Source organism: Streptopelia decaocto (genome assembly GCF_964273445.1).
Source record: "Streptopelia decaocto genome assembly, chromosome: 1".
NCBI classification, from domain to species: Eukaryota; Metazoa; Chordata; class Aves; order Columbiformes; family Columbidae; genus Streptopelia; species Streptopelia decaocto.
In genome coordinates this window covers 14157783-14184386 of record NC_138663.1, presented here as the reverse complement: position 1 = coordinate 14184386, position 26604 = coordinate 14157783, and the positions used below count along the sequence as shown (strand labels likewise).

The 26604-nt window shown below is 40.7% G+C and overlaps 1 protein-coding gene across 2 annotated transcripts in view; it reads left to right on the top strand.

Moving 5' to 3' along the window:
* Positions 1-25857, top strand: part of RELN (reelin) — a 287210-nt gene extending 261353 nt beyond the window's left edge. For both annotated transcript variants that reach the window (XM_082063244.1, XM_082063243.1), the window contains exons 49-64: positions 42-235; positions 1334-1590; positions 2352-2506; positions 3315-3529; positions 4195-4372; positions 5626-5801; positions 6853-6959; positions 7385-7627; positions 8304-8479; positions 10390-10463; positions 11294-11455; positions 11795-11952; positions 12828-13047; positions 14063-14260; positions 14662-14760; positions 24736-25857. In XM_082063244.1, the coding sequence (XP_081919370.1) occupies positions 42-235; positions 1334-1590; positions 2352-2506; positions 3315-3529; positions 4195-4372; positions 5626-5801; positions 6853-6959; positions 7385-7627; positions 8304-8479; positions 10390-10463; positions 11294-11455; positions 11795-11952; positions 12828-13047; positions 14063-14260; positions 14662-14760; positions 24736-24832 (2709 nt within the window). In that variant the 3' untranslated portion in view covers positions 24833-25857. The remainder of the gene's footprint in view (positions 1-41; positions 236-1333; positions 1591-2351; positions 2507-3314; positions 3530-4194; positions 4373-5625; positions 5802-6852; positions 6960-7384; positions 7628-8303; positions 8480-10389; positions 10464-11293; positions 11456-11794; positions 11953-12827; positions 13048-14062; positions 14261-14661; positions 14761-24735) is intronic.
* The last annotated feature ends 747 nt before the right edge of the window (positions 25858-26604 follow it).

Here is a 26604-nt window from a genome sequence, read left to right as displayed (position 1 = left end):
GCCAGCCAACACCAGCCAACATATTTTTTATTGCTTTTAAGGGCTGCAGCCGTATGTTAGTAACAGTGGATTTGAACCTCACCAGTGCAGAATTCATCCAGTTTTATTTCATGTATGGATGTCTGATAACTCCGAATAACCGCAACCAAGGAGTGCTGCTGGAGTATTCCGTGAATGGTGGAATCACCTGGAGCCTCCTAATGGAAATTTTCTACGATCAGTTCAGCAAACCCGGGTTTGTAGATACCTTCTTCTGCCCATATAATTTCCTGTACTAAAGTAAGGTGGTCTTTCATAAGAACCGGTTCATGTTTCATAAGAACCTGTGGGACATATTACTACTGTAGTTTGGATGTCAGATCTTTAAGAGTTCAGTCTGCCCAGTCCTCCAAGCATTTATGAATGGCCTCAGCACATGTTCTTGAGCATCAGCATTTGTGCAGCTGCTAGGCCACAAATACAAGAGTAGGAAGGAGTCTGTAGCAGTCTGGTAGATTTATAAAGGGTTGCGGGAAGATAAGTTAAGAGCTACTGTAATAATGTCCATCCTGTTCTTTAAGACATTTTCATTTGCAATCTAGTTTTTTTTTCTGACAAGAACAGAAAGTCATTGCTTGAACTAGCTAGAAAATGTTGTGTGAAGGAGAAACTGAATATCTGCAGACATCTATCAAAAGGATGGATACCTTCAAGCCCTATTTGTGAGATTCAAATCATGCTTAGATATGGGTGGACCTTTTCCTCACTAATTTAGAAGACTCATAGAAAATGGGGCTGGGAGGGAGCCATTATTTGTTGTTTCATTTGAACACACCAAGAAATCACTAGCACTTAAGCTGGAAAAGAGATTTATGTGTACTATCATCTACTGCTGGAATGGAAACAAGGAAATTGTATTGGAACATTGCTGTCTGCTGAATGGTTCCAGGTTGAAAATAGTAATCTTAATTTTACTTCAACATTATTCTTCTTAACATTTCCTTTAATTAAGACCTTCTGGTCACTCCTTGCTAGTCTAGCAAGGATGCATTTGTTCCCCTAAGCACAGTAGGAGCACATGAGGTTGCTCAAACCATGCCACAGTCTGGCTGCTGGCCCTTCCCACCACACTCTGAGCCTGTCTTGGGGCTGACATCAGGAGTCATCGGGAAGTTTTTTGTTTCAGCAGTCTCCCATAGAGGAACACAGGCTTCATCACCCACTCTTTTCCTTCTTTCCCAACTTCCACATACTCTAGCAAACAACAGGAGTGGACCTGGTCAAAGCACCCAGAGCACTGAGAAGTGTCCTCCTCCTGTGGCTTTCCTACAACTAATTTCTGCTATTTTTTCAGCTTTGTGAACATTCTCCTTCCCTACGATGCCAAGACCATTGGGACCCGTTTCCGCTGGTGGCAGCCTAAACACGACGGCCTGGACCAGAACGACTGGGCCATCGATAACGTGTTGATCTCGGGCTCAGCGGACCAGAGGACAGTGATGCTCGACACCTTCAGCAGCGCTCCCCTGCCGCAGCACGAGCGCTCCCCTGCTGACGCTGGGCCCACTGGCAGGATTGCCTTCGACATCTTCATGGAAGACAAAACTACAGGTAAACTTTTATGTGGATCTGAATTAAAGAGCAAGAAGTCACTGCAGTGATTTCCAAATCTTGCTGAGCCTCCAAATTTCGTCTCACTGTGACAGATGCCACAGACAATCCCATCATTATAGGGGTCTTTTATTTTGGTTTTAGTTCACAAAATGCAAAATTAAAATATGTAGTGTAATTTTTTAACTGCATGAATTTGCTTAGAAGATTTATTTCGCTGCAAAGAAAGAAGAAAGGATTAAAAAATACCAGGTTATTTTAAGTAGCTTTCTTAGCCTGAGAATTTGTTTTCTATTTGTTAAACATTTTAAACTTTTTTTAGTGAATTTACATGTTGCAACTACATTTTGTAGAGGGAGTATTTCTGGATGTTTACAAGGCTTAATAGCTAACAGTGCTGGGGTACCATTTGTGCAGACATACAGGCAACACCCAGTAAAAAGTTGTCCCATAATTTCCAATGCCATAGAAGTTTATGTTTTGAGTAAATCTCAGATCCTTACTTCTTGAACATTAAAAAACAATGCTGTAATGATAATGTAAGAAAGTTGTAAGAGGTGCTTTGAGCAATAAATGTAACAAACGTAATAAATACATACATGGGAAAGATTGGGTACTGACACTCTCAGGAGCAATACTAAATAATTCTCATGCAGGCTGAAAAATAAAGCCATGAATCACCTTTAGTGGTTAACACTGCTCCCTGTTTCCTTTAGTTATGTTGTCATTGTATATTACTAACATTCCCATTTATTTTTAAGTGAATGAACACTGGTTATTCCATGATGATTGCTCAATTGAGAGGTTTTGTGATTCTCCTGACGGTGTCATGATCTGCGGTAGCCATGATGGCAGAGAGGTCTACGCAGTCACCCATGACCTGACTCCTACAGAAGGCTGGATTATGCAGTTCAAGGTAAAATCTTTGTCTGAAAGATAATTATGTAAAACCACATTTTGCTCCAAGTCTAAGTAGATTTTTCAGGAGGTAGGATGATGTATAGGCCTACGCATGAGCCATTCCCTAAGGAAAAAGTGTTATTAGTAGGCTGTTCTCATTTTTCTCACCTACTCCGTCTTGGTCAGTTAAATACCACAAGCTGTTCTCAGAGGTGACACAGTCTTCTCTTCAGCATAGCAGTTTTATAGACATCGTGTAATAAGATTATTACACATATAGAAAGTGCCTATTTTGTTACAGCTGCTTAGTGAGGGAAAAGCAGCTCCAAAGTGTCCGCACTGCTCCTATGTTGGCACAAATTCACATCAAACCTGCAACCAAACCATCCTTCATATACACTAAATTGAAGAAATAACCCAGTATTAAGTGGATGTTGGAAGAGCCCCTTGCACATCTCTCCCATAAAGAAGGTCCGCCTGACATAATTGAGATGTGTGGCCTCCTCTGAGATATTCAAAACTTAGGTTGTGTGGGCAGGGAGATAAACTTTATTAGTTATGAGGTACTGGGATGTAATGCTCAAATGTCATAACCTGGAAATCCAGAAACGTGAGCTAACTAGAAGAAAATGAAACTCTGAATATGGTGCCTGTTCTCAGTCTTGGGAATCTTGAGATCTGCAGATGACGAGTACCATACAAGGGCTGTTACTGCCATCAATTCAAGCAAAATTCTGGAGACAGTTTTCAGGTTCAAACATTTTTCTAAACTCTAGCCACCATCAGAATTAATTCTCATTTACTTATGCTCTCCTCTTTATTAGGTTTCTGTTGGATGTAAAACCTCAGAAAAACTTGCGCAAAATCAGGTCCATGTGCAGTATTCCACTGACTTTGGCGTCAGCTGGAGTTACTTGGTACCTCAGTGTTTACCAGCTGATCCAAAATGTTCTGGGAGTGTTTCGCAGCCATCTGTCTTCTTTCCCACAAAAGGATGGAAAAGAGTAACTTACTCACTGCCTGAAAACCTTGTGGGCAAGTAAGTATGACTTAGCTACTCATTTTGGATTCAGTACCTTCCGAAAAACACAACAGGGGATACATCTGCCTATTCATTTTCCTTTAAGGAAATTGCAGACTAGTGGTGTTGACAATCATTACGTATGCTGCATAATTTTATTTCCTATCAATCAAGATTGACCATGACTCTTGGTCTGAACAACAGCCAAAGTTATCCTTGCTTCTTTGGAGTCTGCTCCAATACAGCATGTTTTGTTCTGTTCAGACAGCCACAGCCAGTTAGAGAGAAGATTTATGACCTTACTGAGTGGAAAACTTACCCTTATTGTCTGCAGTCATCCGCACATGTGCAAATCATTTGTCTGTTTCTGCATAATTAAAATCTCTTCTGTTCTTTGAGTAATCTGCTCAGAAAGTATAACCAAAATTGAAATTCTCTTGCAAGAATAGCTTTTCCCAGCTTCAGCAGCATCTGGAATCCATCCATATATCATAGGTAGCACATGTGTGAAGAAGAAGATATGGATACGTATAAAATCAATTTCAACAGACACTGCCAGATATTACTTGTGGAAGCTTAGATGGTAGTACAGTCATAAGTATATTGTGTTTCACTCACCTTTTTTCAGTTGAGCAAAGCTGTTTCATACATATGTCTGGTTTTCTTCATCCCTTTATATCTAGTCCCGTGAGGTTTCGGTTCTACCAGAAATACTCAGATATGCAGTGGGCCATTGATAATTTCTATCTGGGTCCTGGTTGTTTGGAAAACTGCAGAGGTCATGGAGACTGCCTGAACGAGCAATGCATCTGTGACCCTGGATATTCCGGACCAAACTGCTACCTGACACAATCCCTGAAGGTAATTTTACTGCATGATTTAAAGTGTGAATTTTGCAATGCGTTTGGCGCTGAGAGAGCAAAGACAGTCGATCCCACTGGAAATTTAGCTTTGATTACTGCAGTATCCCATAACAGGTTTATTCCTTTGCAAATAACACACACCTGATAAAGCTGTGATAAAGTTCACTGTTCATCCTTAGGTCATCATTATATGATCTAAATCACTCTTGCACATATGCTTATATTTGATCAAGACCCGAAGAAATGTCTCTATCATGAAAGACTTCACTGAAGCAGGCAATTCAAGAAAATGACGTAAGATTACATAAAATTAATTCACCTAGCTGTTATTAGTGTTACTCTATAACAAGCAAATAAAATCTAGTTAGATATCGCTAAATTAAAAGTTAACATTTTTAAAAAACTTAACATGTTTAGAAAAGAATATGTAAGGAACCCCAAATCAGTTTAAAATGCAATGTTTACCATCTCATTTTTTTCAACATCAGATAAGAACAGAATAGGTACATGCTCTGCAGAAACAACAGCATTCTGTTTTAACAGAATACAGCTTTTTACCTAATACAATTATTCATGTAATTTGAATTATTATCATCTTCTGGTTTTCAACTGAGATACTAATTACGTGAAAAAATATCACTATCTCTATGCAAATTTTAATTAGTAATGTATTCTTCACATTAAAGACATTTGGGATAAAATCCTAGCAATTTTAGGGGAGTTTTACTACTATGTCCTTAAGGCCAGGATTTCACTCATGGCATTGCTTTTACTGAGCACCTGGAGGTAATTGGAGATCAGAGATATATTCTAGATGGTTTTTACTGCAAATATTTGTGCAGACAGTTGCATAAATGCTTATTCACTACAATAACCCTAACACTTCATTGCAGTACTGGTTTTGCTGGGGAAAAAGTACAGAGCAGCAATTTCTCCCGTACATACTAGATAGGTACTATGTGGTGTTACACAATCTTAAATAACCACAATTATGAATTATTCCCGTTCATTTGCACATGCAAATTCTAGTGTGCTGCATTACCTCCCAAATATGTTAAAATCTAGCCCTAACATATTTTCACAATTAGCCAATTCAGTTCAAGTGGCAAAATGTGCAGGCAAAAGTGATTATGTGTAGTCACCCTGAAAACATGAGCCCTTCAAACATGTTTTGGTCAGTTCCAGCTGTGCTTATCAGAAAGGCTTAAGATCATAATTACCTGTGGTTTATGTTAAACACCTTACTTACAGACTTTCCTGAAAGAGCGCTTTGACAATGAAGAAATTAAACCAGATGTATGGATGTCCTTAGAAGGTGGAAATACCTGTACCGAGTGTGGGATTCTCGCAGAAGACACAACTCTGTATTTTGGAGGTGCAACTGTGAGGCAGGCTGTCACTCAAGATCTGGACCTGCGGGGGGCAAAGTAGGTCATGTTTCCTTGTCATTTTAATGGGGAACTCTGTTAAACGCTGACAAAAGCAGCAGGCAGTACAGCTTGTAGCTCTGGGGATTCCTTGGCCACTACAAGCAAAGTGTTATCTCGGGTAGACTCTACTTAGATTATGATTCTCAGGGCACTGATGCTTTCAGATGAGTGACAGAGAGCAAGGCTCTCAAAGCACAGTGGAAAGGGTCTGCCATGCCCCAGTGAGGCAGCAGGTCCCCTTCCCCAGGAATGTCCTGAAGTCAGCAACACCTGTTCTGCAAAGAGGCAAGATACCGCTGTCACCCCTTCTGGAGGCATCAGCTGGGTCTCCCACTGAGTTCAGAACATCATGTCTGCTGGTTGTCCTCTCTTGGGTGTCTGCACGAGACCCACTGCACTCATATGCCATAGAAAAGGATGACTGAGCTGGAAAGCAGAGAAATTATGTCAGTTTAGACAAGCTAAGAACATCACATAGAAGACAACTTCAGCATCACTATCCCTTGGCTGTATGGCTTCAATGAAGTCATACACTCTTCTGTAATTCAGCAAGAATTCACTGAATCACATAATGTTTCAGGAAGGAAGGGACCTTAGCGGGTGTCTAGTCCAACCTGATGCTCAAAGCCAGGTCAACACTGAATTCAGACCAGGTTGCTCAGGCTTTTACTCATTGGGTCTTGAAAACCTCCATGGACAGAGATCCCACGGTCTCTCTGGACACCTTGTTTCTTGTTCCAGTGTTGAGTTACGTTTTGGGTTTTTTTCCCAGGGAATTGTTAGCAAAGCTGCTCCAGGACCGTCCCTCCCCAGCCCACACCATTGCAAGTGGTTAGTCACCCCCAGGGGCAGGACTGATTAATTTAATGAGGTTCCCATGGGAATTACTATGCGATATTTTTGGAAAACTTTGCTCTACTTGTATATCAATGTTACTTGCTTAAAAATGCTGGCATTTTGAACATTTTCAGTACATCTGCTAACAGAAAGCAAACCTCGCAATTTGTGCAGACGTTTAACAGATGTAAACTTATACACTTCCTCTTAGATTTCTACAGTACTGGGGGAGAATTGGGAGTGAAAACAACATGACAACATGCCACAGACCAACTTGCAGAAAGGAGGGAGTGCTGCTAGATTATTCCATTGATGGAGGCAAGTACATCTTGTAGTTTCATCTAAGCTACAGCCTTTTTTCTGTATTCGAGTACTGTGAATATCTAAGAAGTTGTCAGAGAGATCCAAAATAATACAACAATTTTTAATTGTAAAGTTATTTTTGTCCTTGTAAAGTTTTGGTTTTTTTTTCCCATCTAAAATTTCCATCTGGTGCTCAGTTCTCTGTAATCCTCCTGCCTGATTTCAGTAGTCAGTGGCTGCCAGCCAATTTGATTCCTTTACACAACTACAAGTTTACTCTTGCAGTGAGTAACAATTACCAACTTACCCTTAGAAGTTAAGATTTGTCTATCAGAAGTCCATAGGTATTATTTTTTATTTCCTATTACCTTCCTTTAGTCTTTTAGAATATTCTCACATACAGTTGTTTTTATTACTAAACCTGCATCTTTTCATTCTAGGGATATCCTGGACTTTGCTTCATGAGATGGATTACCAAAAATACATCTCAGTCAGGCACGACTACATCCTCCTCCCTGAACACGCTCTGACCAACACAACCCGCTTGCGCTGGTGGCAGCCTTTCACCATCAGCAACGGCATCGTGGTTCCGGGCCCCGACCGGGCGCAGTGGGCGCTGGACAACATCCTGATCGGGGGAGCAGAGATCAACCCCAGCCAGCTGGTGGATACGTTTGATGATGGTAAGACAGGCTGTGATGGCTGATCTGTTGTCTGGCACTATCTTATCTAAGATAAACCCTGTGAGCTTGCAAGCACACCTTTTTTTTAACTCTGCAAATTTTTTGTTTTGTAGACTAATGCTGTTTGTGTGCTATTCTTCCTGCTACTAGTAGGGGTGTGTAAATATATATATATATATATATACACAGGTATATTCAGATACGCATGTAGATAAATGTGTACACCCATTAGAAAAGCAAAAACTTTTATTTCAGTCCAACTAATTTCATTTAAATTCCCATTAGTAAAGTTTTATGTAATCATATTTTTTTGAAAGTACTATTATTTAAACATTTACCTCTCTGGAGCTGTTGTATTTGTTATAATAGAATCATAGAACAGTTTGGGTTGGAAGGGACCTTCGAAGCTCATCTAGTCCAAGCCCCCAGCGAATAAGCAGGGACATCTTCAACCAGATCAGGTTGTTCAGAGCCCTGTCCAGCCTGGCCTTGGATGTCTCCAGGGATGGAATATCTAACATTACGTCTGTTAGTAGCTTGCTGACTGTGCACCATGACAGCATAGATTTAGTGTTTATATCACTGAAGTACTGTATCTAGTGATACTGTGGATTCATTACTAAGCGTTGATGTTTACTGAGACAATGCAGTAATTTTATTTAACTCATCTTAACAGAAGGCACCTCTCATGAAGAAAACTGGAGTTTCTATCCTAATGCAGTCAGGACTGCAGGGTTCTGTGGAAATCCATCATTCCATCTCTACTGGCCAAATAAGAAAAAGGACAAAACACACAACATCCTGTCCTCCAGGGAGCTCATTATACAGCCAGGATACATGATGCAGTTTAAAGTAAGAAATGTTCTCTCTCTCTAAAATATGCAATTAAAAATCATCTAATGTGTCTCCAGAAATTATTCTTCTTCCAATTAGGATGCCCAGTTGGATAAATAACTAAGAAACTACTTTTTATTATAATTTAAAGGAAATTCTGACATATAGGTAATGGGAATGGGAAAGGTTGCATCAATGTTATATGTCAGATTATTCTGACTGTCTGTATGTTTTGGGGGTTACTGAGAGTGACTGAAGTCTAATCCATTACTCGATCATCAGATACAGTAGGGCTTATTTTCTAAGTTGAGAATACACAGCATGCAGAATATGTCATTTTCCCCCAACTCCTGAATAAGTAGAAAAGGCAAGGTCAGGGCAGACTGGAGAAGAGTTGCACGTGGAAAATGCAAAAGGGCTCAAGCACAAGTACCCTTCCTACTTGTGTCATAGCAAATTACCTAAATAATCAGAGAAACTTTTCTGAATATTTTACTTTGTTTCAAGGTAGCACTCTGCACAGGATGAAAGGCAACATGTAGTTGTTGTCCAGAAATGTTCTAGGCCCTTCCCAGCACCGTATCTTAAATAAGACAGGAACTAATGTGAAAGCAGGGTTATCAAAATAGTCATCCATTTCCTTGTTATGTTTTTTTTCTTGCTCTTCTGTTTGACAAAACAGTTCCAGAATTCTCCATCTTCCACTAATCAATATTTTCACCTTTTCTCAACATCATTGCCTATTTTATATTGACTGTCTAATATAATCCCTAAAGCACCGCTTCCCTCACTCACACAGCATGTCACCTTCGAAGAAATTATATAAAAAAGGACCCTGATAGGCTTTTTATTACAGAATGAAAATACACGCCCCAGCTGCTTATTTTACCAGGCTATCATCTTTTTCTCTATTTTAAGGCCAAAATTAGGATAGCATCATAGAATGTTCTGAGTTGGAAGGGACCCACAAGGATCACTGAGTCCTGTCCCTGCATGTGACAACTCCACAATTCACACCATGTGTCTGAGGGTGTTGTCCAGTCTCTTCTTGAACACTGTCAGGCTTGGGGCCGTGACACCTCCCTGGGGAGCCTGTTCCAGTGCTCCAGCACCCTCTGGGGGAAGAACCTTTTCCTCATGTCCAACCTAAACCTCGCCTGGCACATCCTCCTGCTGTTCCATCGGGTTCTGTCATTGGTCACTAAAGAGAAGAGATCAGCGCCTGCCGCTCCTCCTCAATAGTAATAACTCATCAGCATTTAACAGTTCGTTCTACTAAACTCGCATTGCAAAGTTTTGTCTGCTGAATCTCTCCTCCTTTTCCTTCACCAGCCACTGCAAAGATTTTGTTTCTAAGTATTCAGCTCTAATGCATGGCTGCCATTTGGTTTTGAAGGTCTTAAAATTTATCTTTTTGTTATCTGTTCAGTACTGTACATCAGGTACTGTAATATTTCCACTCTGACAAAAATATGTTTATTGTTTTAAATATTCAGCATAATCCCGTTCTTAAATTAGATTGACTTGAGGTTTATACCCACATGCTTATCATTATGATAAATAAATTTCATAGGTAATTAATACATAGATTGGTACTTCACTTTCTGAAATGCCAAGGAGCTACCATATATTTGTGTTTCAGGATCAATGTTTGTTCAGATATTTAATATGAACTTTAGGAGCACAGTGTTAAGATTCTGTTTGAAAATAAAAGTAGCAATGAAGTAAAATTCATTAAGTATAAGCAGTATCTGAAGTACTGAGTCTTTTGTTTTCCTTCCACTTTCGATGGATTTTGTTTAAAACCTAAGTTGGAAATTTCTTTTATATAACTCATAAAGAAAAAAAAAGGAGAGCAAGACTTCATTATATATCATATTAAATGTCTACCTGACTTGTTATAGCAGCCAATTTTATTTGTGCTGTAGATCGTGGTTGGCTGTGAGGCAAATTCATGTGGGGACCTCCACTCTGTGATGCTGGAGTATACAAAGGATGCCAGGTAAATGACCTCAGAATACACAGACATTAAAAAAAAAAAAAAGTATGATGTTAAATACCTAGAGAGCTTTTATTTATTAAAGCAATTACTTAATTACTTGGCTATTCATCCTGTAACAGGATCTGAACAAAGCCTGTGTACAAGCACTGGGATTTGTCTATATAACTCCCATAAATTCTCTTTATAATTTAGCCCAGATGTTGATAGATTCATGGCACTGAGCTTGCGGTTACAGTCATGAGCATGTTCTTGTTAAAAATGTGGTCGCAGAAAACCGCATTTGTAGGAAACTGTTATTTTAGTATGATACAGGACCACATATTTAGGACCAAGCTGTAATGAAGTGCGAGTTACTTAACTCCAATTTGGTCTTTAACTAAGCAAACAATTAATAACACTCTCCTGTGCTGTAGTGTAGTAATGGATCATAATTTGTAGAAGCAAAGGTATATTCCTGTGCTCAAATGACTGTGGGTGAACATGGAGCAAATTTGGTTGGGACTCTTCTCAACACTGTAAGAGAAAGACTAAGGAGCAGAGTCCTAAATAAATCCTTCTGTCATGCTCACCCAGAGGAGCTCTCTGCTGTGTGTACCCTCCCAAGGGATCCACAGCCTCAAACCTGGTGCTGGAAAGTCCTCCCTGGCTGCACCAACACTTCAGCCTCTCACCTCGTGTCTATTTGTGGCTACAGAGCATGGAAACTATTGCTGACAATCTCTTAGGTTTGTTTAGCAAGATAGGCAATGCCATGATCCTCAGAAATTACCTGTTTCCCTTCTGTCATTCTTTCAGTTGTTCTAAAACATTTTTTTTGTTGTTCCCTACAGGACAGACTCATGGCAGCTCGTGCAGACACACTGTCTTCCTTCCTCATCTAATAGCATTGGCTGTTCTCCTTTCCAATTCCATGAAGCTACCATCTATAACTCTGTTAACAGCTCCATGTGGAGAAGAATAACGATCCAGCTGCCTGATCATGTCTCATCCAGGTAGGTTACTGCAAGGTCAGTTCACTGTGGGCCTATAAAATGTCAGCTGTCTTGCTGGCACTGTTCACTTGGAACAAATGGTGAATTAAAAATGCTTCTTTATCGCTGGATTTAGATCTTACATATAATGTTTTTGAGGAAGCTTTTTGTTACCAAAGTGTCTACTGCCAACGATGTAGCAGCCACTCATTCAGGGTAGGTCTTCCCAGTTATTGAAGTGATAACTGCTTCACACAACATTTTTTGTTACATCTGCTGCTGGTGTATTTGAATATCACTTTACTGATCTGCTTAATTGCTAGATATCATAATACAGTGTTTGGATTTTGGTATTTGCAGTGCAACTCAGTTCAGGTGGATTCAAAAGGGAGAAGAACTAGAGAAGCAAAGCTGGGCAATCGACCACGTGTACATCGGGGAAGCATGTCCTAAGCTCTGCAGTGGCCACGGATATTGCACGACTGGAGCCATTTGCATTTGTGATGAAGGATACCAAGGTTTCGTTTCTTCAATTTATTTCTTATGCATCTGCTACAGTCTAACCTAGCTCAAAATTAAACAAAAAGGCGAAGTGATGTATTATGTCTAAATTCATCACTGGAATGCTTGAGTAACAAATTCTAAATTAACAATTTGACAGAGCTGCAAATAACAGCCCTTCCCTCCCTTTACTCTTTCTGGATTGGATCAGTAGTCTCTGCTCTCTGGTGCTGTATGTAAATCCCATTCAGCCTTCACCCAAGGCAAAATGTGGCTATTGGCTTACCCAGAAATGGCTTCCACCCCTGTACTCCATCCAAGGGTGCACCCACTCCCAGGGGATGTGTGCGTGGGATCCAGATGTTGGTGACTGGCCCCTGTAAGGGACTCAGTTCTGTGCCCCACCAGGACAGAGTGCTCTGCCCTTATCTCACAGTGCAGCTAAGCACATGTCTAATGGTACCTGAGTGTCCTCACTAAATTATAAGTTCTTTCTGGGAGTGGAGCCAGTGTCTTCCAGGACATAACTTCATAAGATCGGAACCCTTGCCTGTTTTAGATATATTTCCCTTCAACCAGCAATTTGAGGTTTCTTGTATTGGCATCAATGCAAAATAGGAGAAACCCTATTGCAGTTCTTGGAGTTATACTGCTGCAAAAAAATAAAACTCACAGCCTCAGTTTTCTAAAAATCAATGTTCTACAGCAATGTGCATATTACTGATAGATCTGCTGAAATATATTCAGCAGTAGTATATAGTAATATATATTCAGCTGTAGTCACACTGTATATTGGGCCATGACCTTGAATGGAATTACAATGAACTGTAACTCAATTTTCTCAATTCTTTTGATTTTTGTGTGGTTTATAACTTCACTGTGTCATTTTTAGGTGATGACTGCTCTATTTTTAGCCATGACCTCCCCAGTTATATTAAAGATAATTTTGAATCTGAAAGAGTCACTGAAATAAACTGGGAGACTATTCAGGGAGGAGTGATAGGGAATGGATGTGGACAGCTGGCACCCTATGCCCATGGAGATTCGCTCTATTTTAATGGATGTCAAGTAAGACAAGCTGTGACTAAGCCTCTGGATCTCACCCGAGCAAGGTAATACTTTGAGCCAAAAAACGCTCTTTTCGCAGCTCATGAGAAAGGAAACTCTTTATACCACACACAGTCATGGGGGCCAGTATTGATGAGGATGGACTGACCTGGCTCTGCCGTGCAGTCGGATGTGGCCAGCAAATAAACATTAGGGTTGGCAAAATACTTTGTGGCTTCCATTTGGGAGATGGAGAGTGAGAAGGAAGCGATGTCAGATGAAAAGGTCAGATGTTTTTGTCATGCCCAGCTGAGCTCTATCTGGTAAGCCAGCACTGACAATGAAGCCTTTGGCAAAGGCTGGATGCCAGACTGTGTGGACCAGTGCCTGGTCTGATGGGACAAATCCCATGTTTGTTTGTGCTCCCACGATGGTCATGGCTAAAGATGCTATTAGTAATTACAGACTCATTTTCCCATTTCAGTTGTCAGATAGAATTATATTCACCTGGCAAAGAGCAGGAGTATCTTTTTCATCTATTGAGCTTCTTTGGCCATGGTAAAACAAATGCAACCAGCCTGTGCTGGCTCTTAACAGAGTGACAGCTTTCTGGACTGGTTTACATGTAGTTGTCTAAAGCAAAATTAGAAACAGGATGAATTGTCAAATGGGCCAGATATAAATCAGGCTCTTCATTTCTTATTTGAACACCTAGGTAGAATACAGAAATCTTTTAGGCACTTTATTATATTCAACCTTCACTTGTCCTTTTTTAGCTTTTCATAAACTCATTTTCACGTTTATACTGTTTACGTATCTCAATTCTGTGCAGATACATTGTAAAACTGGATCTATTACCTCCAACTATATGGCAATATGTAATACAGTGTAAACTATTACTTTGAAAGGGAAGCTGAGTTTTAGAGATGTGAGAACAGTTTATTTTGCATGCTAAAAGTAAAGATTCTTGAAGATGCTCAAAGTTTTAATAAGGTGACTGCAATAAAACGGGAAATGCTATTGTTCCTGTTTGAATACTTTTTGCATATTGAAAATAGCTTTTCTCTCTTTGTTTTACAGCAAAATCATGTTTGTTTTGCAAATTGGAAGTATTTCACAAACAGACAGTTGCAATACCAATCTGAGTGATCCTAACACTGTAGACAAGGCAGTGCTCCTCCAATACAGTGTAAATAATGGAATTACATGGCAAGTAATTGCACAGCATCAGCCAAAGGACTTTATACAAGCCCAAAGAGTGTCTTATAACGTTCCCCTGTGAGTACCCAGTCACATTCCATTACCTCTAAGTTCACAAGATATATTTCTGCTAAGAAAGAATCTACACTTGCATTACTGTGCAAGAAAAAAGGCTGAGGAGAGGGTAAACAAAGAATAAAATTTAAGGAGAAGGCTGATTAAGAAATTCCAGCAGAGTGTTTATCAATATACTTGAAAGAAAAACAGAATACTTGTTTTAAAGATACGAGAGGGGAAAAAATCCTTCTAATCTGTGTGCATTTTTCACCATCAAATGTTGCGTATGGATGGTGTGTTGATGTTCAGGGATGCAGAAATAACACTTCAACGTTGCTCTCAGCTCCTGTTGGGGGTAGATAGGGATGTGCAAACCACCAGTGGTCTGGAGCTCTCACAGGCTCTTGTGTTTGTGACAACAGGGAGGCACGAATGAAAGGAGTCTTACTGCGCTGGTGGCAGCCCCGTCACAACGGAACAGGTCATGATCAGTGGGCTTTGGACCACGTAGAAGTCGTCCTGTGAGTATCAGCTTCACCTCACCCCACCCCATGTCAGAAAGCACTGAAATTCCCTCAGCATGGCACAAGTGTTAAGCTCAGTAAGAAGCACTGTGGCCCAGGGAAACCTTTGAGAACCAGTCTTTGCTAATGCTCTGCCCTGACGGCAACCGTCAGTGGTTAAGAAGGCCACGAAATAAGTGGTGCAGCAGGGGTGCATGTTGTGCATCGTGCAGAAATGCAGGAGGGAAAGCGGGGCATTATCACCACCAAGTATTGGTGCTGTCCTGTAATGCAGCAATGACTGTGAAAAAAATACTGTGCTGAGACATAAGAAAGGTTATTCCTGTTCAACGCTGTGCTGCCATTAAGGCTGATTTATTTCCTTTTGAAGGTACTAAAGAGTCTGCTGTATTGATCTTTGCACAAAGTAATGTTGTTGTGCCTCTGAAAAATTTACGTTAGCAACTAACGCCTTATTCATTTCCTTTTTTTAGTAAGAAGGATACTGTTCAAAAACAGGGTTCACTATATCAGGTTCCTATGGTCCGAGCTCTATATTCATCCCCTTGTCAAGATTTTACCAAGTGTCTGCACCCTCCTGATTCTCCCATTCTTGAGATGGGCAGCTAACCCGTTTTTCCGGTGTCACATCACGAAGAGATGACCTGCTTTTTCTCTAACAATTTAGTTCCAGTAGAAGTGAAATGCTAGTGGCTTCACGGGCGGGAGCTCATCGCTGACAGTGGTTGGCAGAGAGAGGCGTGCCTGCTCCATAGATAGGTTCAAGCATTCCTTTTATTGAACAATTTAAAAACCAACAATGAAGAAATTAGGCTTGGATAACCTCCAGACTGTTTAATTATAACCATGAGGTTTCTGAATTAGCAGAGACACTGCAAGTAATGTTTTGTAAGAGTAGCAAAATTATCTGATTGCTAGTTAGCCCTGTTCTTTCCACCAAGAAGCACCAGCTTGCATGGCACTCATATCTATCAACCCCAAATTAGTCCCAACACCAAATAACTGTACACGCTCTGCTGCTTTTACACACCTTGCTGGGCTCTGCTTCCATAACATTAAGCTTAAAGCTTGAAGGAACAGAGGGACGGATGTGATTCCTGGTTTAGTTAACCAATGGCTGTACAATGCTGCATCAGGAAAGATATGAAAGAGTATGAACCTGCAGGAGGTTCACGATGATTAGGAAATTGTGGAAGAGGGAACTGATAGTTCTGAAATATACCCATGCCTTTCTGCCAATAAATAAATAAATAATGAATGAATGAATGTTGAAAAATAAAAGACTATAATATTATCCATCAATCCAAGCATTGAATGAGGGAGTATGAGTAGGAACAGGACAGATCTTTTAAAAGGGAATCTTGGGCTGAATTCTGGAGAACTTCCTTGACAATGAGATCTGCCAGGCTATAGACTAGACACACAAGTTGAGTGGTGAGAAGTCAGTCATATGAGATACGTTATGATAGAATGGAGACAACAATAGAAATGCTATACCAAGTAATCACACCTTGCCTAGAGAAGGAACCAGGTGGGCAGACAGTGTCTTCTCCCTTCTCTTCTTTTTCTCCTGTTAAAGAGCTTTAAGACTCTTTTGAGCATAGGCTAAAATATCACAGTACAGACAGAGAGTTTCCATTTGTTCAAGTGACACCTGGTACAACCCACAGGGGAAGACAGACCAAGCCAGACAGGTTTCTTCCTTGGCACGTACAATGCAGCGCCATGGCAGTGTATTTCCCAAGGGCCAGACGTGGAGGTCCAGCCCTGCTAGCTACAACTCTTGAGACATGCTGCTCTCAGAAGAGGAAGAATTATGTGCTGTGGTGCATCTGGTTCATAGGCCAGCATGTGCCCAAACCTGACAGGTGGCTTTGACCCCTCTGTTTTGCTTAAGTTCTATCTGCGCCTTCTAATTCTTTAAGATATTCTGTAGGCCTCTTAAATTTTATATGCCGTTAACACACAAAGGGTTTAATGAAGGCTTTCTGAAGGGAAGCATGCTTTTCTTTGTCAATAGATACTCCCATCTGGGTTTTCCTGTAGCTCTGCTGTTTCACTCTGCCACCTTGCACCGGTCCCTTTGCCCCCCAGCACTTCAGCTTCTTCACCTGCAGAATAATGAAGGCACTTGGTGAAGACACCTCCACAGAGCACTTCCAGACATACAGAAAGGAGCCTGGATCCCTGTCTGGTAGCACTAACCCTGGATGATCCTGCACACGCCAGGACTACCAGGATTCATACCATGAATACTAGGGATAGGATGTAGCTTTCATTCCTGATATGCCTTCATTTTCCAAAGAAAGGCATAGAAACCCTGCCTGCCCCTGGGGAGAACAAGCCATTGGGCAGCTCTCCAGCGAGGGGTGAGGAGGCAGTGTCCCTTGGGTGCTCTGTCCCTCCACTGAGGCTGTCAGAGGAGAACTCCACGATTGACAGCAACACAGGGCCCTCTGCCATGGCTGCAGAAATGTCAGGCCTGAACTGAAACCATTCACCAAGGTGCTGGCATTACCTCTTTCCATTAAATCTCTGGGAAGTCATTGCAGCGTCAGTAGGTTTCTGCTTGTTCTTCCCAAAGCAAAGATACCATAGGAAATATCTGTGCCTCCTGAACTGAAAGTAATTCCTGCTGGCACTCTGACCTTCTCTCAGAAAGCCATGAGCATCCCTGGCTACAGGACCAGCTGATGGTCCATGTATAATGCAGTCTGTGCTTGGTCTCCTTGCACTCCATTGCCCACATGAATGAGAGTCCCCACACCTCTCTGGGCACCATCAAAATTATCCGCACTGGTTTAAGTGCTTGTTTGTGACCCATGCACCCACGTTGCCACAGCAGGTGAGCCTCTAGCCCATGTGGAGTTACACCAAGAAGCCAACCTATGCTAGGAGATGTGGTTTGAGATGTAGAGAAATTCCTGGCTTTCTACATGTCTCGTTTCCTCCACTACCCTGTGGGCTGGCAAAGAGATGCCCTAGGTGCTACAAATATTGCCCTGATTTTATTTCCCATCCAATATGGGGGATGTCCCTGCTCCTCTTTACAGTGTTCACCCCAGGGACAAATCAGTGAACACCTGCTTTCATGGCTCAATACTTCTCAGCAATCCAACGATTTGAAATTAATTCTGTCACAGGCCCAGCTGCCAAGTCATAGCACAGGTACCACTTACAGCTGATGCACAGCCAGGGTCACGACACTCTGTTCAGTCTAATTGATTTCTGAGGCCAAGGCCATTATCCTCTTACCAGCAAACACATTTTCAGGATATAATTTCTTTGTTTCCTTTTTGCTCCCAAGGTAGTTTGCTGGGGAAAAAAATTAACCTCCAGATTATACATGCATGCAAAATACCTGATGGTGATAAGGAAGACCAAAGGCTGGTGCTTTTGTATGTCCCTCAGGATCATTCCACTTCTAAATAAATTACCTGAATCACTCATTAAAAAGCAGTATCATTAAGGATATGATGCAGCTGCAAATGGTGCTCAAAGTGAGCACCTCTTTCAAACAGGTGAAATGCAATACCTGCTTTGAATATGTTATACATTAAATTGGTCTTGCCAACTAACCACTTATCAACTTATTTAAATGATTTCCTCCTATCCTGTGGTGGGGAGAGGATTTTAGTCATTATATCAAGTTGTCCAGTTCCTTTTAAAGCTAGTGCAAATTATTCCTCATTAGTGCAGCATTTTTCCTCTCCATTCGTAAAGAAAGCTTCGGGCACAACTCTCACGTGTTCCATGTGGCTCTTCTTAGGATGAAAAAGTATTTCAGCCCAGACTTAAGGAGCACTTTTCAGTGCCTCAGTACTTCTGCCCTCAGAAGAGCCCGTGTTCAACTTGCATTTCATTTGCACCTTGTTTTTCTCTGGAAGCACAGCTCTCAGCCTGTCTGCCGCACAGACACCACACACTTCTTTGCATGTGCATTTGGAACTGCCATTTCTGTGGTACGGGGTGGGCCCTTATTGACCTCTCATAAATTCAACTCTGGTTAAAGGTATTGAGAACTAAAGTGTAACAATGTGAACACTAAGGGTCTGATGTTGCTTTCTTTGCACCCCAAAACTTGTTATGAGATCCAAGCGAATTTGACTTTTGTAAAGAATGCGAGAAATATCATCCCCACCCACTGTTTTATGGTTAACTGTTGGATAACAGAACAGATCCCTCCATAGCCATCACCCCATGCTCTTCATTGTCAAGATACTTTATCATTTTTGGCACAAATGATTTATTGAGAACTTATGTTGCATTTGGTGCAAAGAATGTTTATCCTTATTTTGCAACATTAAAATACAAATTATAGATTCCAGCTCAAACAGTGAATCTTCATGTAGAAAACCATTTTAATCTGCTTCAGTTTTTTAGTAAAAAGCAATGATTTGAAAAATGTATTTAAATTAAAGTATCAACATATTTATAATAAAGAACAGAAATATTTAAAACATTAGGTAATTACCTGAATATTCACAACATTTATGCCAAATTTTATGATGTAGTCTGTGCTTTTATGCTATTTTTATTATGTTTCTAAAAAGTGCATGCTGAATTTTATAGAAAATAAAAATATAAACATTGATTTGAAAATATCAGGAAATAATTTGTTCAATTTTTATTTTCAAAAGAGATGAAAAATCCTATATTGCCTCTAAACCTCATCAGGGTTTTATGACTAATCACAGTGCTGCATGCATTGAAAGGCATTTTCTAACTTGTGTTGTATTTCATTGTTTGCTGTCATTGGTTTTACACTAGAATAAGGTAAGTGCTTTCCCTGAATCAATATCAAATGTATGTTTCTGTTACAGCTACAGCTCTTTCACAAAGTTTTGTCAATGATGGGTTGGTGGAAAATCATGTGTACCCTCTGAGATGTGCCACACAGCTCTTGAGGGCTCTGATCCTGCAGCAGTTCCCCAGGGAGTGTTGGGGGAAGCTAAACCCAGCAGAAAGTGTTGGGCAGCTCACCCCACACCACAGTGGGGATTTCACTGAGCCTGTGGTGAGAAGGACATCTCCTTCTCCTTCTCCTTTCTCCTTCTCCTTTTCTTCTCCTCCTGTGGTGCCGCTCATTTCCAAGAGGGAATTCCCACTTTTTTCCATAATTAATGACCGCAGAGCTGAAGCCACAGCCAGGCAGCCTACGTCAGTGAATCTGCACAGTGGCACAGCCACGCGTGCCCCTTAGACACACAGGTAGTTCTTTTGTTTCTTGTGACTCTGCTGCTTTGTGCTGCTGCAGTTAATAGACATCACTAACCAGCAGAGTTACCGAGCTCTGGGTTCAAATCTTGACCCCACTAGAGCCAAAGAACGCTCGTCATGGATAGAAGCCATCAGGACTTCAGTCAGAGCACATCGCTTTTTCACAGTACCCTCCTAACACAGCGTTTGTAATTCAGTCTCAAAATTTACCCCAAGCCTAGTCCTGTGAGGCATGCCTTTGCTGTTTTCTGAGGATTTGTTCATGCTTCATTTTGTTATCGAAATCTTTTTGTTTCTATTCAGTTCCTATTACGCCCTGTCAATTAAAATAAAAATATAGAAATAATGAACGATGCCTTTTATATACTGGGATTTTTTTTTTTCTGCATATTTTTCATTCCATTTGGCTACGTTTTATTTTCATAAATTTTAAATTGCAGACTTGCTGTTCAAACTGCGCTGTAGGAAGCATGCAATAGGCAGAATGTACTATCAAAGACTAAATACCCAGAGAGACTCTTTCTCATAAACTGCTTTATTGTAGGTATTTATTGAACATGCCATAGACATAATTTTGTTCTTCTGTATTGGCTGCATATTGTTTTCATGTAACTAGTATAACTCCAGGGACTTCAGTGGAAAGTTATTTAGGGTTTCCTACATAAATTGGAGCACTATTATCTTCTATTTAATAATGCACTAAAATCAGATTACGCCAATTATGCAGTGTACAGATTATGCAGCGGTTGCTCCTATTAATTGCCTTTTTTGCTTTTTGCTCCATCAGCAATACACAAATAACTATTTTGGATCTGTACTTTTCTGATCCACGGATGGTTCAGTGAATGCACAGAACAGGCAGAAGGCTCAGCAGATGCTGACCAGTCCACTACGCACTTACAAAGCAGCCTCCAAGTTGCCGCTGATACCCAAACAAAAGTTCCTTCTGCACCCTACACTGTGGAAGGAGGGGTCTATTCCTAATATAGTCCAGCACATTTTGGGTGCTCTGAACAAGAAAATATCAGCAAACGTATGGTAAAGCCTTTTCTCAGTCTGAGAAAATACAAATTAAATTTTTCATAGCACTGAAAGCATTCTTAAATCCACTAAATGCAATAAATACATAAGTACTCCTGCAAACTATATTATAGAATTCTTATCATGATGTTTTAAAGCACTATTGATCTCTCTTATACAGTGTTTGCCTCCTACCAATATATAAAATTAATTTAAAAAAAATAAATATAGACCTACCCTGATTTTGTGGATGCCAGACTACACATACTATACAATATGATACAATACATTAATATATAGATTATACATATTTACCTACAGCAAGAGTGAAAATCATGGCATTTTCTATAGCAGGAGTGCAGTTTTTATGAGGCATCCAACCAGTAGCTGGAAGTGTATCTCAGATGCTGGCAAGGACAAGTTTGAACCATGTCCGTGCAAGTAAAAAAAGAAGCATTTAATGCTTGAGAATTAAGATTTCTCCTGTTTTTCACACACTGCACTACTCTGGTGTTTAAGACATATATATATATATGTTTCTTTGTAACTTCTTGATCATCTTATAAAACAACAAAACAGAATGATAAACATGAAAAAGGTAAATCTCTATTAAGTTATTATGTAACTCATTCTTTGTTCCTTTTCTCAGTTCTTTATTTTCCTGTCTTTTTGTTGTTCTTTTTTCTTTGTTCATTGTTTTCAACATCTTCATCAAACTTTAAGGCAGATACAAAATGGTCAGGCATTTGAAGTGAAATAGAGCCCAGATGCACCTAGCAGTGTCCAAAATGAGTCCTGAGCATCTCTGCTGAGCTGTTGCTGAACGTGAACTGACCAAAGGCAAGCGGGACACAGGGGGACATGAAGGCCCCTACGCCAAGGACTGTAGATCAGCATGTGCCCTGGCTGTCCAAGTCTTGCCTAGGCTGAGGCTCTCACAGCCAAACTCTGTCCTAAATTTAACCAAGTATAGAAATGGTTTTTTTTTCAGCCAAACACATTGACAGGTTCTGTTTGGTCCCATGTACCTAGAGCAAGGCCACTCAAAGTTGGGCAGTGCTTTCTCCCAGACCCCTGTCCCCTGTGTTTTGGCTGCAGAGCAGCCTCCTCCCAGCAGAGAGGTGTTCAGTCCCCACTTCATGGTTAGGATGCTCTCCTGAGATGTGGGGTGTCGCCCTAAAGGCCCCGTGTCTAAGGAACCACCCACTTTCCAGGCAATGGGAATTAAAGGGAAGACAGGATGCAGGCCTCTTTCAGTATTCATTACCAACTTTCAGGAGCGGGTTTGGGGTCATGATTTCCCTCCTGCCTTCCTCAGTGAGGCACTTGGCATTGGAGTGGGGCCTGATGTTCTACTGAGATGACTACAGGACCAGAATAAAGACTGATCTTCAGTGCTTCTTTGCACTTGAGCTACCAAGTGGCATTAAAACTATATAAACTCAGCGCTGCCACTCTCTCACACAAAACTCTCACAAATCAGCACAGACCTTTCCTTTCCACTTGAAGGAGTCAGGGGAAGTCAATCTCAAACATTAACCACTCTCTCAATTGCCAAATGCTCTAGAGCTCTACCGTACTGTGGGAGTGCCAAAAGTTGTGCTGAGTGTAGATCTGTTTGCTTTCATTGCCACCAGGAGCTGGGCGAAGCCAAGCGACTTGTATTTGCTTAGGGGTTTATAACCCACATTTTGACACAACTGCTTTTATTCAGTTTAGTCAATCATGTTCTAGATCAGCTGTTGAAAAGGGCATAATTTTGGTTTACATATTTTTTTAGAATAAATTAGCATACTACAGCAAAATCTATCTTTGCCTCTGGAGAATCAGACGTATTCTGTAAAGCATGCAATTATTCTTTTTTCCTAAGGGCCATATTCACTAAAAATAAGCTTATGCACTAGAGAGGAAAGTATGACTGATTACAATATGAGTATTTACTTCTTACAGAGAAAACTCACAAATGAAAACCTGCCTTGCACCCAAAAACAGGAGAATTGTTGACTGTAATGTCCACTGCAGGCCTTTACTTCAGAGATAACCTTTAAATTCTGATGGACTTCTTGTTTTGGAGGGTCCTGGTGACATCCAGTCCCTTGGAGTAGAGACACTCAGGCTAGGCATCCTTCTTACTGCAAGAAAAGCTAGGAAGCACAAAGTCCTAAGCAGGCAGAGAGGATTATGTGAGGGAGTCAGAAATTAGCCTGAGACTGCACAGATTCACTACAACTTTGCAGTCCCTTTCCCCTGGAAACCAAAAGAAAACTTGGCCACGCAGTCACCAGCAGTTCCTCCTGGGAGAAGCTCCTCACACCCCTTGGAGTTGTCCTCAGGGTCTGCAGTTAATGCTGTGATCTGATCTCTTACGGAAACTGCATCCTCTGACTGGATCTATGACAGCCTCTTGTATCCCATTTTTCACTGTGGAGAAAAGGGGTCAAGTGGCTCTAAAGCCTAGAGTTTGACAGCACTATTTTTATCTTTAAAAGTAGTTCTTCCAATCAAGAGGTCTTTTCCACACCTTGTGACTCCACAGTGCAGAGTGCAAGAGTCACTGTCTCTTATAGAAACATCTCAGCTGCTTGACATGTCTGGCCAAGTGCACTGCAAGTTGCAGATCTCAGAGGAGTGATATCACACAGCCTTTATCAGAACTCCAGAATTCACAAACCTCTTCATTCTCACGTAATTCTGAATGAAGTTTGGCTGCAGATCTATGTAGACCTGTATTTGTGTGCATGTGCTAGGGGTTTGGATATGTATTAATATGTATATAAGTGGACCAAGAAAAGGCACAGCCAGACAAAGCTCTGTGGCTGTTCTGCAGACCTCTGCCACAGCAGAGGCAGGAGGATGTAGAAGGTCTGTGGTGCTGCACAGGCAGTTCTCTCCAAGGTGTATGCAAGTCTGCATGGGCCATAAGTGGACTCACGAGGATGCACCACAGACATTACAGCTTCATTTCCAAAGCTGCTGAAATTTGGAAACTGAAGGTGGGATCCAGCCCGTGGGAGTTAGACTGGTTTCAGGTACCAAAGTCTCATCCACCGCTGCCCTCTCATGGCTCCATCTTCCCTTAGTGGGAGAAGTAGAAACCTATGTCAGGTAGGATAGGTCTTGTCCTCCAGGTAGGTCTTCCAAGCAAGTGTCCCTTCTTCAATTAGGCTGCAGTCAGGGTATCTCTTGCCTGGTCTCCTCCCAATGTGATGATGCTTATTTCCCAGGTCTTCCTTTAATTTTGGATGGAGGTGTATAGGGGAGAGAAACATTAAGTCTGAATAAAAGTGTTGTACTACACTTCCTATATGGGTAAAAATGGAAGATAATGAAGTAAAGCTTTTTTTCTGTTCTCAAGATAAACCAGCTAATGCTTGAAAACAGGATAACTGGAGTATAAAACCACTGAAGAGAAATGCCCTGTATTAAGAGGGTATGAAGTGCATACAGCTTTAGTGAATCTGGCCCTAGGCAGCACCAGTTTTCATTAGCTGAAAGTTCTTAACCTTTCCCTAAGATAATAAATTGTAAATAAAAGCAGAGTGGGACAGATTCTCAATTGCCTTGTACCTTGCTGTTCTACAAAGGGTGCACTTCATATCACTTTACACAGGCTTAAAAGGTCATGCAAGGACAAAGAAGAATCTCTCCCACTAGCTCACTGCTCTGAAAGAATTTAAGTACATATAAAAGAAACTGACACTCTTCTTTCCCTCCACCCTTTGATTTTAACAGCACTCGCAAACAAAATTACATGATGAATTTTTCACGGCAACATGGGCTCAGGCATTTCTACAACAGAAGACGAAGGTCACTTAGACGATATCCATGAAGAAACGAGACATTTATTTTTTTCCTCCCAACATGTGATGTGTTGCTTTCCATTCTTTAAAACTAGCACTGCATCTGGTATCAGGACTATTCTGCGACTGGCTGGATGAATAACTGAAAGCCTTTCTCAAGACAGAGTGTACACCACTTTTTCGCACTGTGAACTAATGAGAAGTGACTTATTTTCTCATAGGTAAATGTTTTAATGTTGACGTGTCTGTGAAATCGTGATCTGTTGTAATATCAGTTACAGTGGCAGTATTGGAAGTAAGCAACTAATTCTGTTTAACAGGAAAAAAAGTTTAAGCACAAAGACTTTTCAGATTTTATGTTTCAAAAACCTACATACTAAGTACAGGATTTAACATTCTTTGTCACGTAGGTATTTAAGTGCACTGTATTTCAGCTCTGTGTCATTTTATATGATTAAGTTATCATTGTTTGTCCTCTTTGTATTCAACATGACACATTGGCACTGTATTTACTTGTTTTGTTGTTGTAATATTTTTGCTGCTGATTTTTGGGCTATTTACCTTCTGACGAAATGTATAAAAAAATCAAAGTACCTAATCAAGAAGATAATTGCAAAAGTAGTTGTAAAGGCGTTGATATCCTTCGGTTTTATTCTTTGATGTCTGTTGGTTAGCATTGTTTTGTGGATAAAAAAAAGAATGCTTGACATTAAACTTTTTACTACTAAGGAGTTGTGGATGAAGCCCCAAACAGAAGTTCCCAATTCCCTGTCTAAATGTAGTCAGTTCTCTGCAACTGATTTACTTACAGTAACTGCCATTTGGTGTCTGTAGTAATGAAGTGATTTGTAAACAGTGAACGTTTCATTGTGTTCTCTTTGGTGTTTGTTTCTATTGCGGGTCATGTTTGTATCTTCCGATAAAGTTGTATCTACACCAGCAACGTTATAATGCCCCTATAGCCCCAAACTGTCTATTATCATAAATAAAATGCTTCACTTTATGGTGAACTAAGGCAAAGATCCATGCTTCAATAAAAATAATCAACAAAGAATTCTGAAGTTAGACTTTTCAAGCCATGTGGGCTTTACCGGAAATCATAGACGAAATTATTTTACTAAATACCTAGATTCCAATGCAAACATCAATAGTATTTTTTAATATTTAGTAGATCACACTTAGCAGCACTTTGCAAATAACACAAACCAGTCCCGCCTGTAAGCATAACACGGTTGTTGGAAGAGGTCCTGTTGCAAGGAAGGAAATGGGACCACAGACCAATACACACTCTCATTTGTATTTATCCGCAAACACACTATGTGTTGCGTAAATCTGTGTTCCCAGGCTCTGAGGACTACAGTGCAGGAACCTGGTGATGATTCAACCACTTCCCTGGGCACCCTGTTCCAGTGCTTCACAACCCTTCCGTGAAGAGATTTTTTCCTAATGACATAGAATCATTTTGGTTGGAAGAGACCCTTGAGATCATTGAGTCCAACCATAACCTAAATCTAGCACTAAACCATGTACCTAAGAACCTCATTTACACGTTTTTTAAACACCTCTGGGAAAGATGACTCAACCACTTCCCCGGACAGCCTGTTCCAATGCCTGACAACCCTTTCCATGAAAAAATGTTTCCTAATGTCCAAACTGAACCTTCCCTGGCACAACTTGAGGCCATTTCCTCTTGTACTACCACTTGCTACTTGGGAAAAGAGACCAACACGCTCCATGCTACAACCTCCTTTCAGGTAGTTGTAAACAGCGATAAGGTCTCCCCTCACCCTTCGGTTCTCCA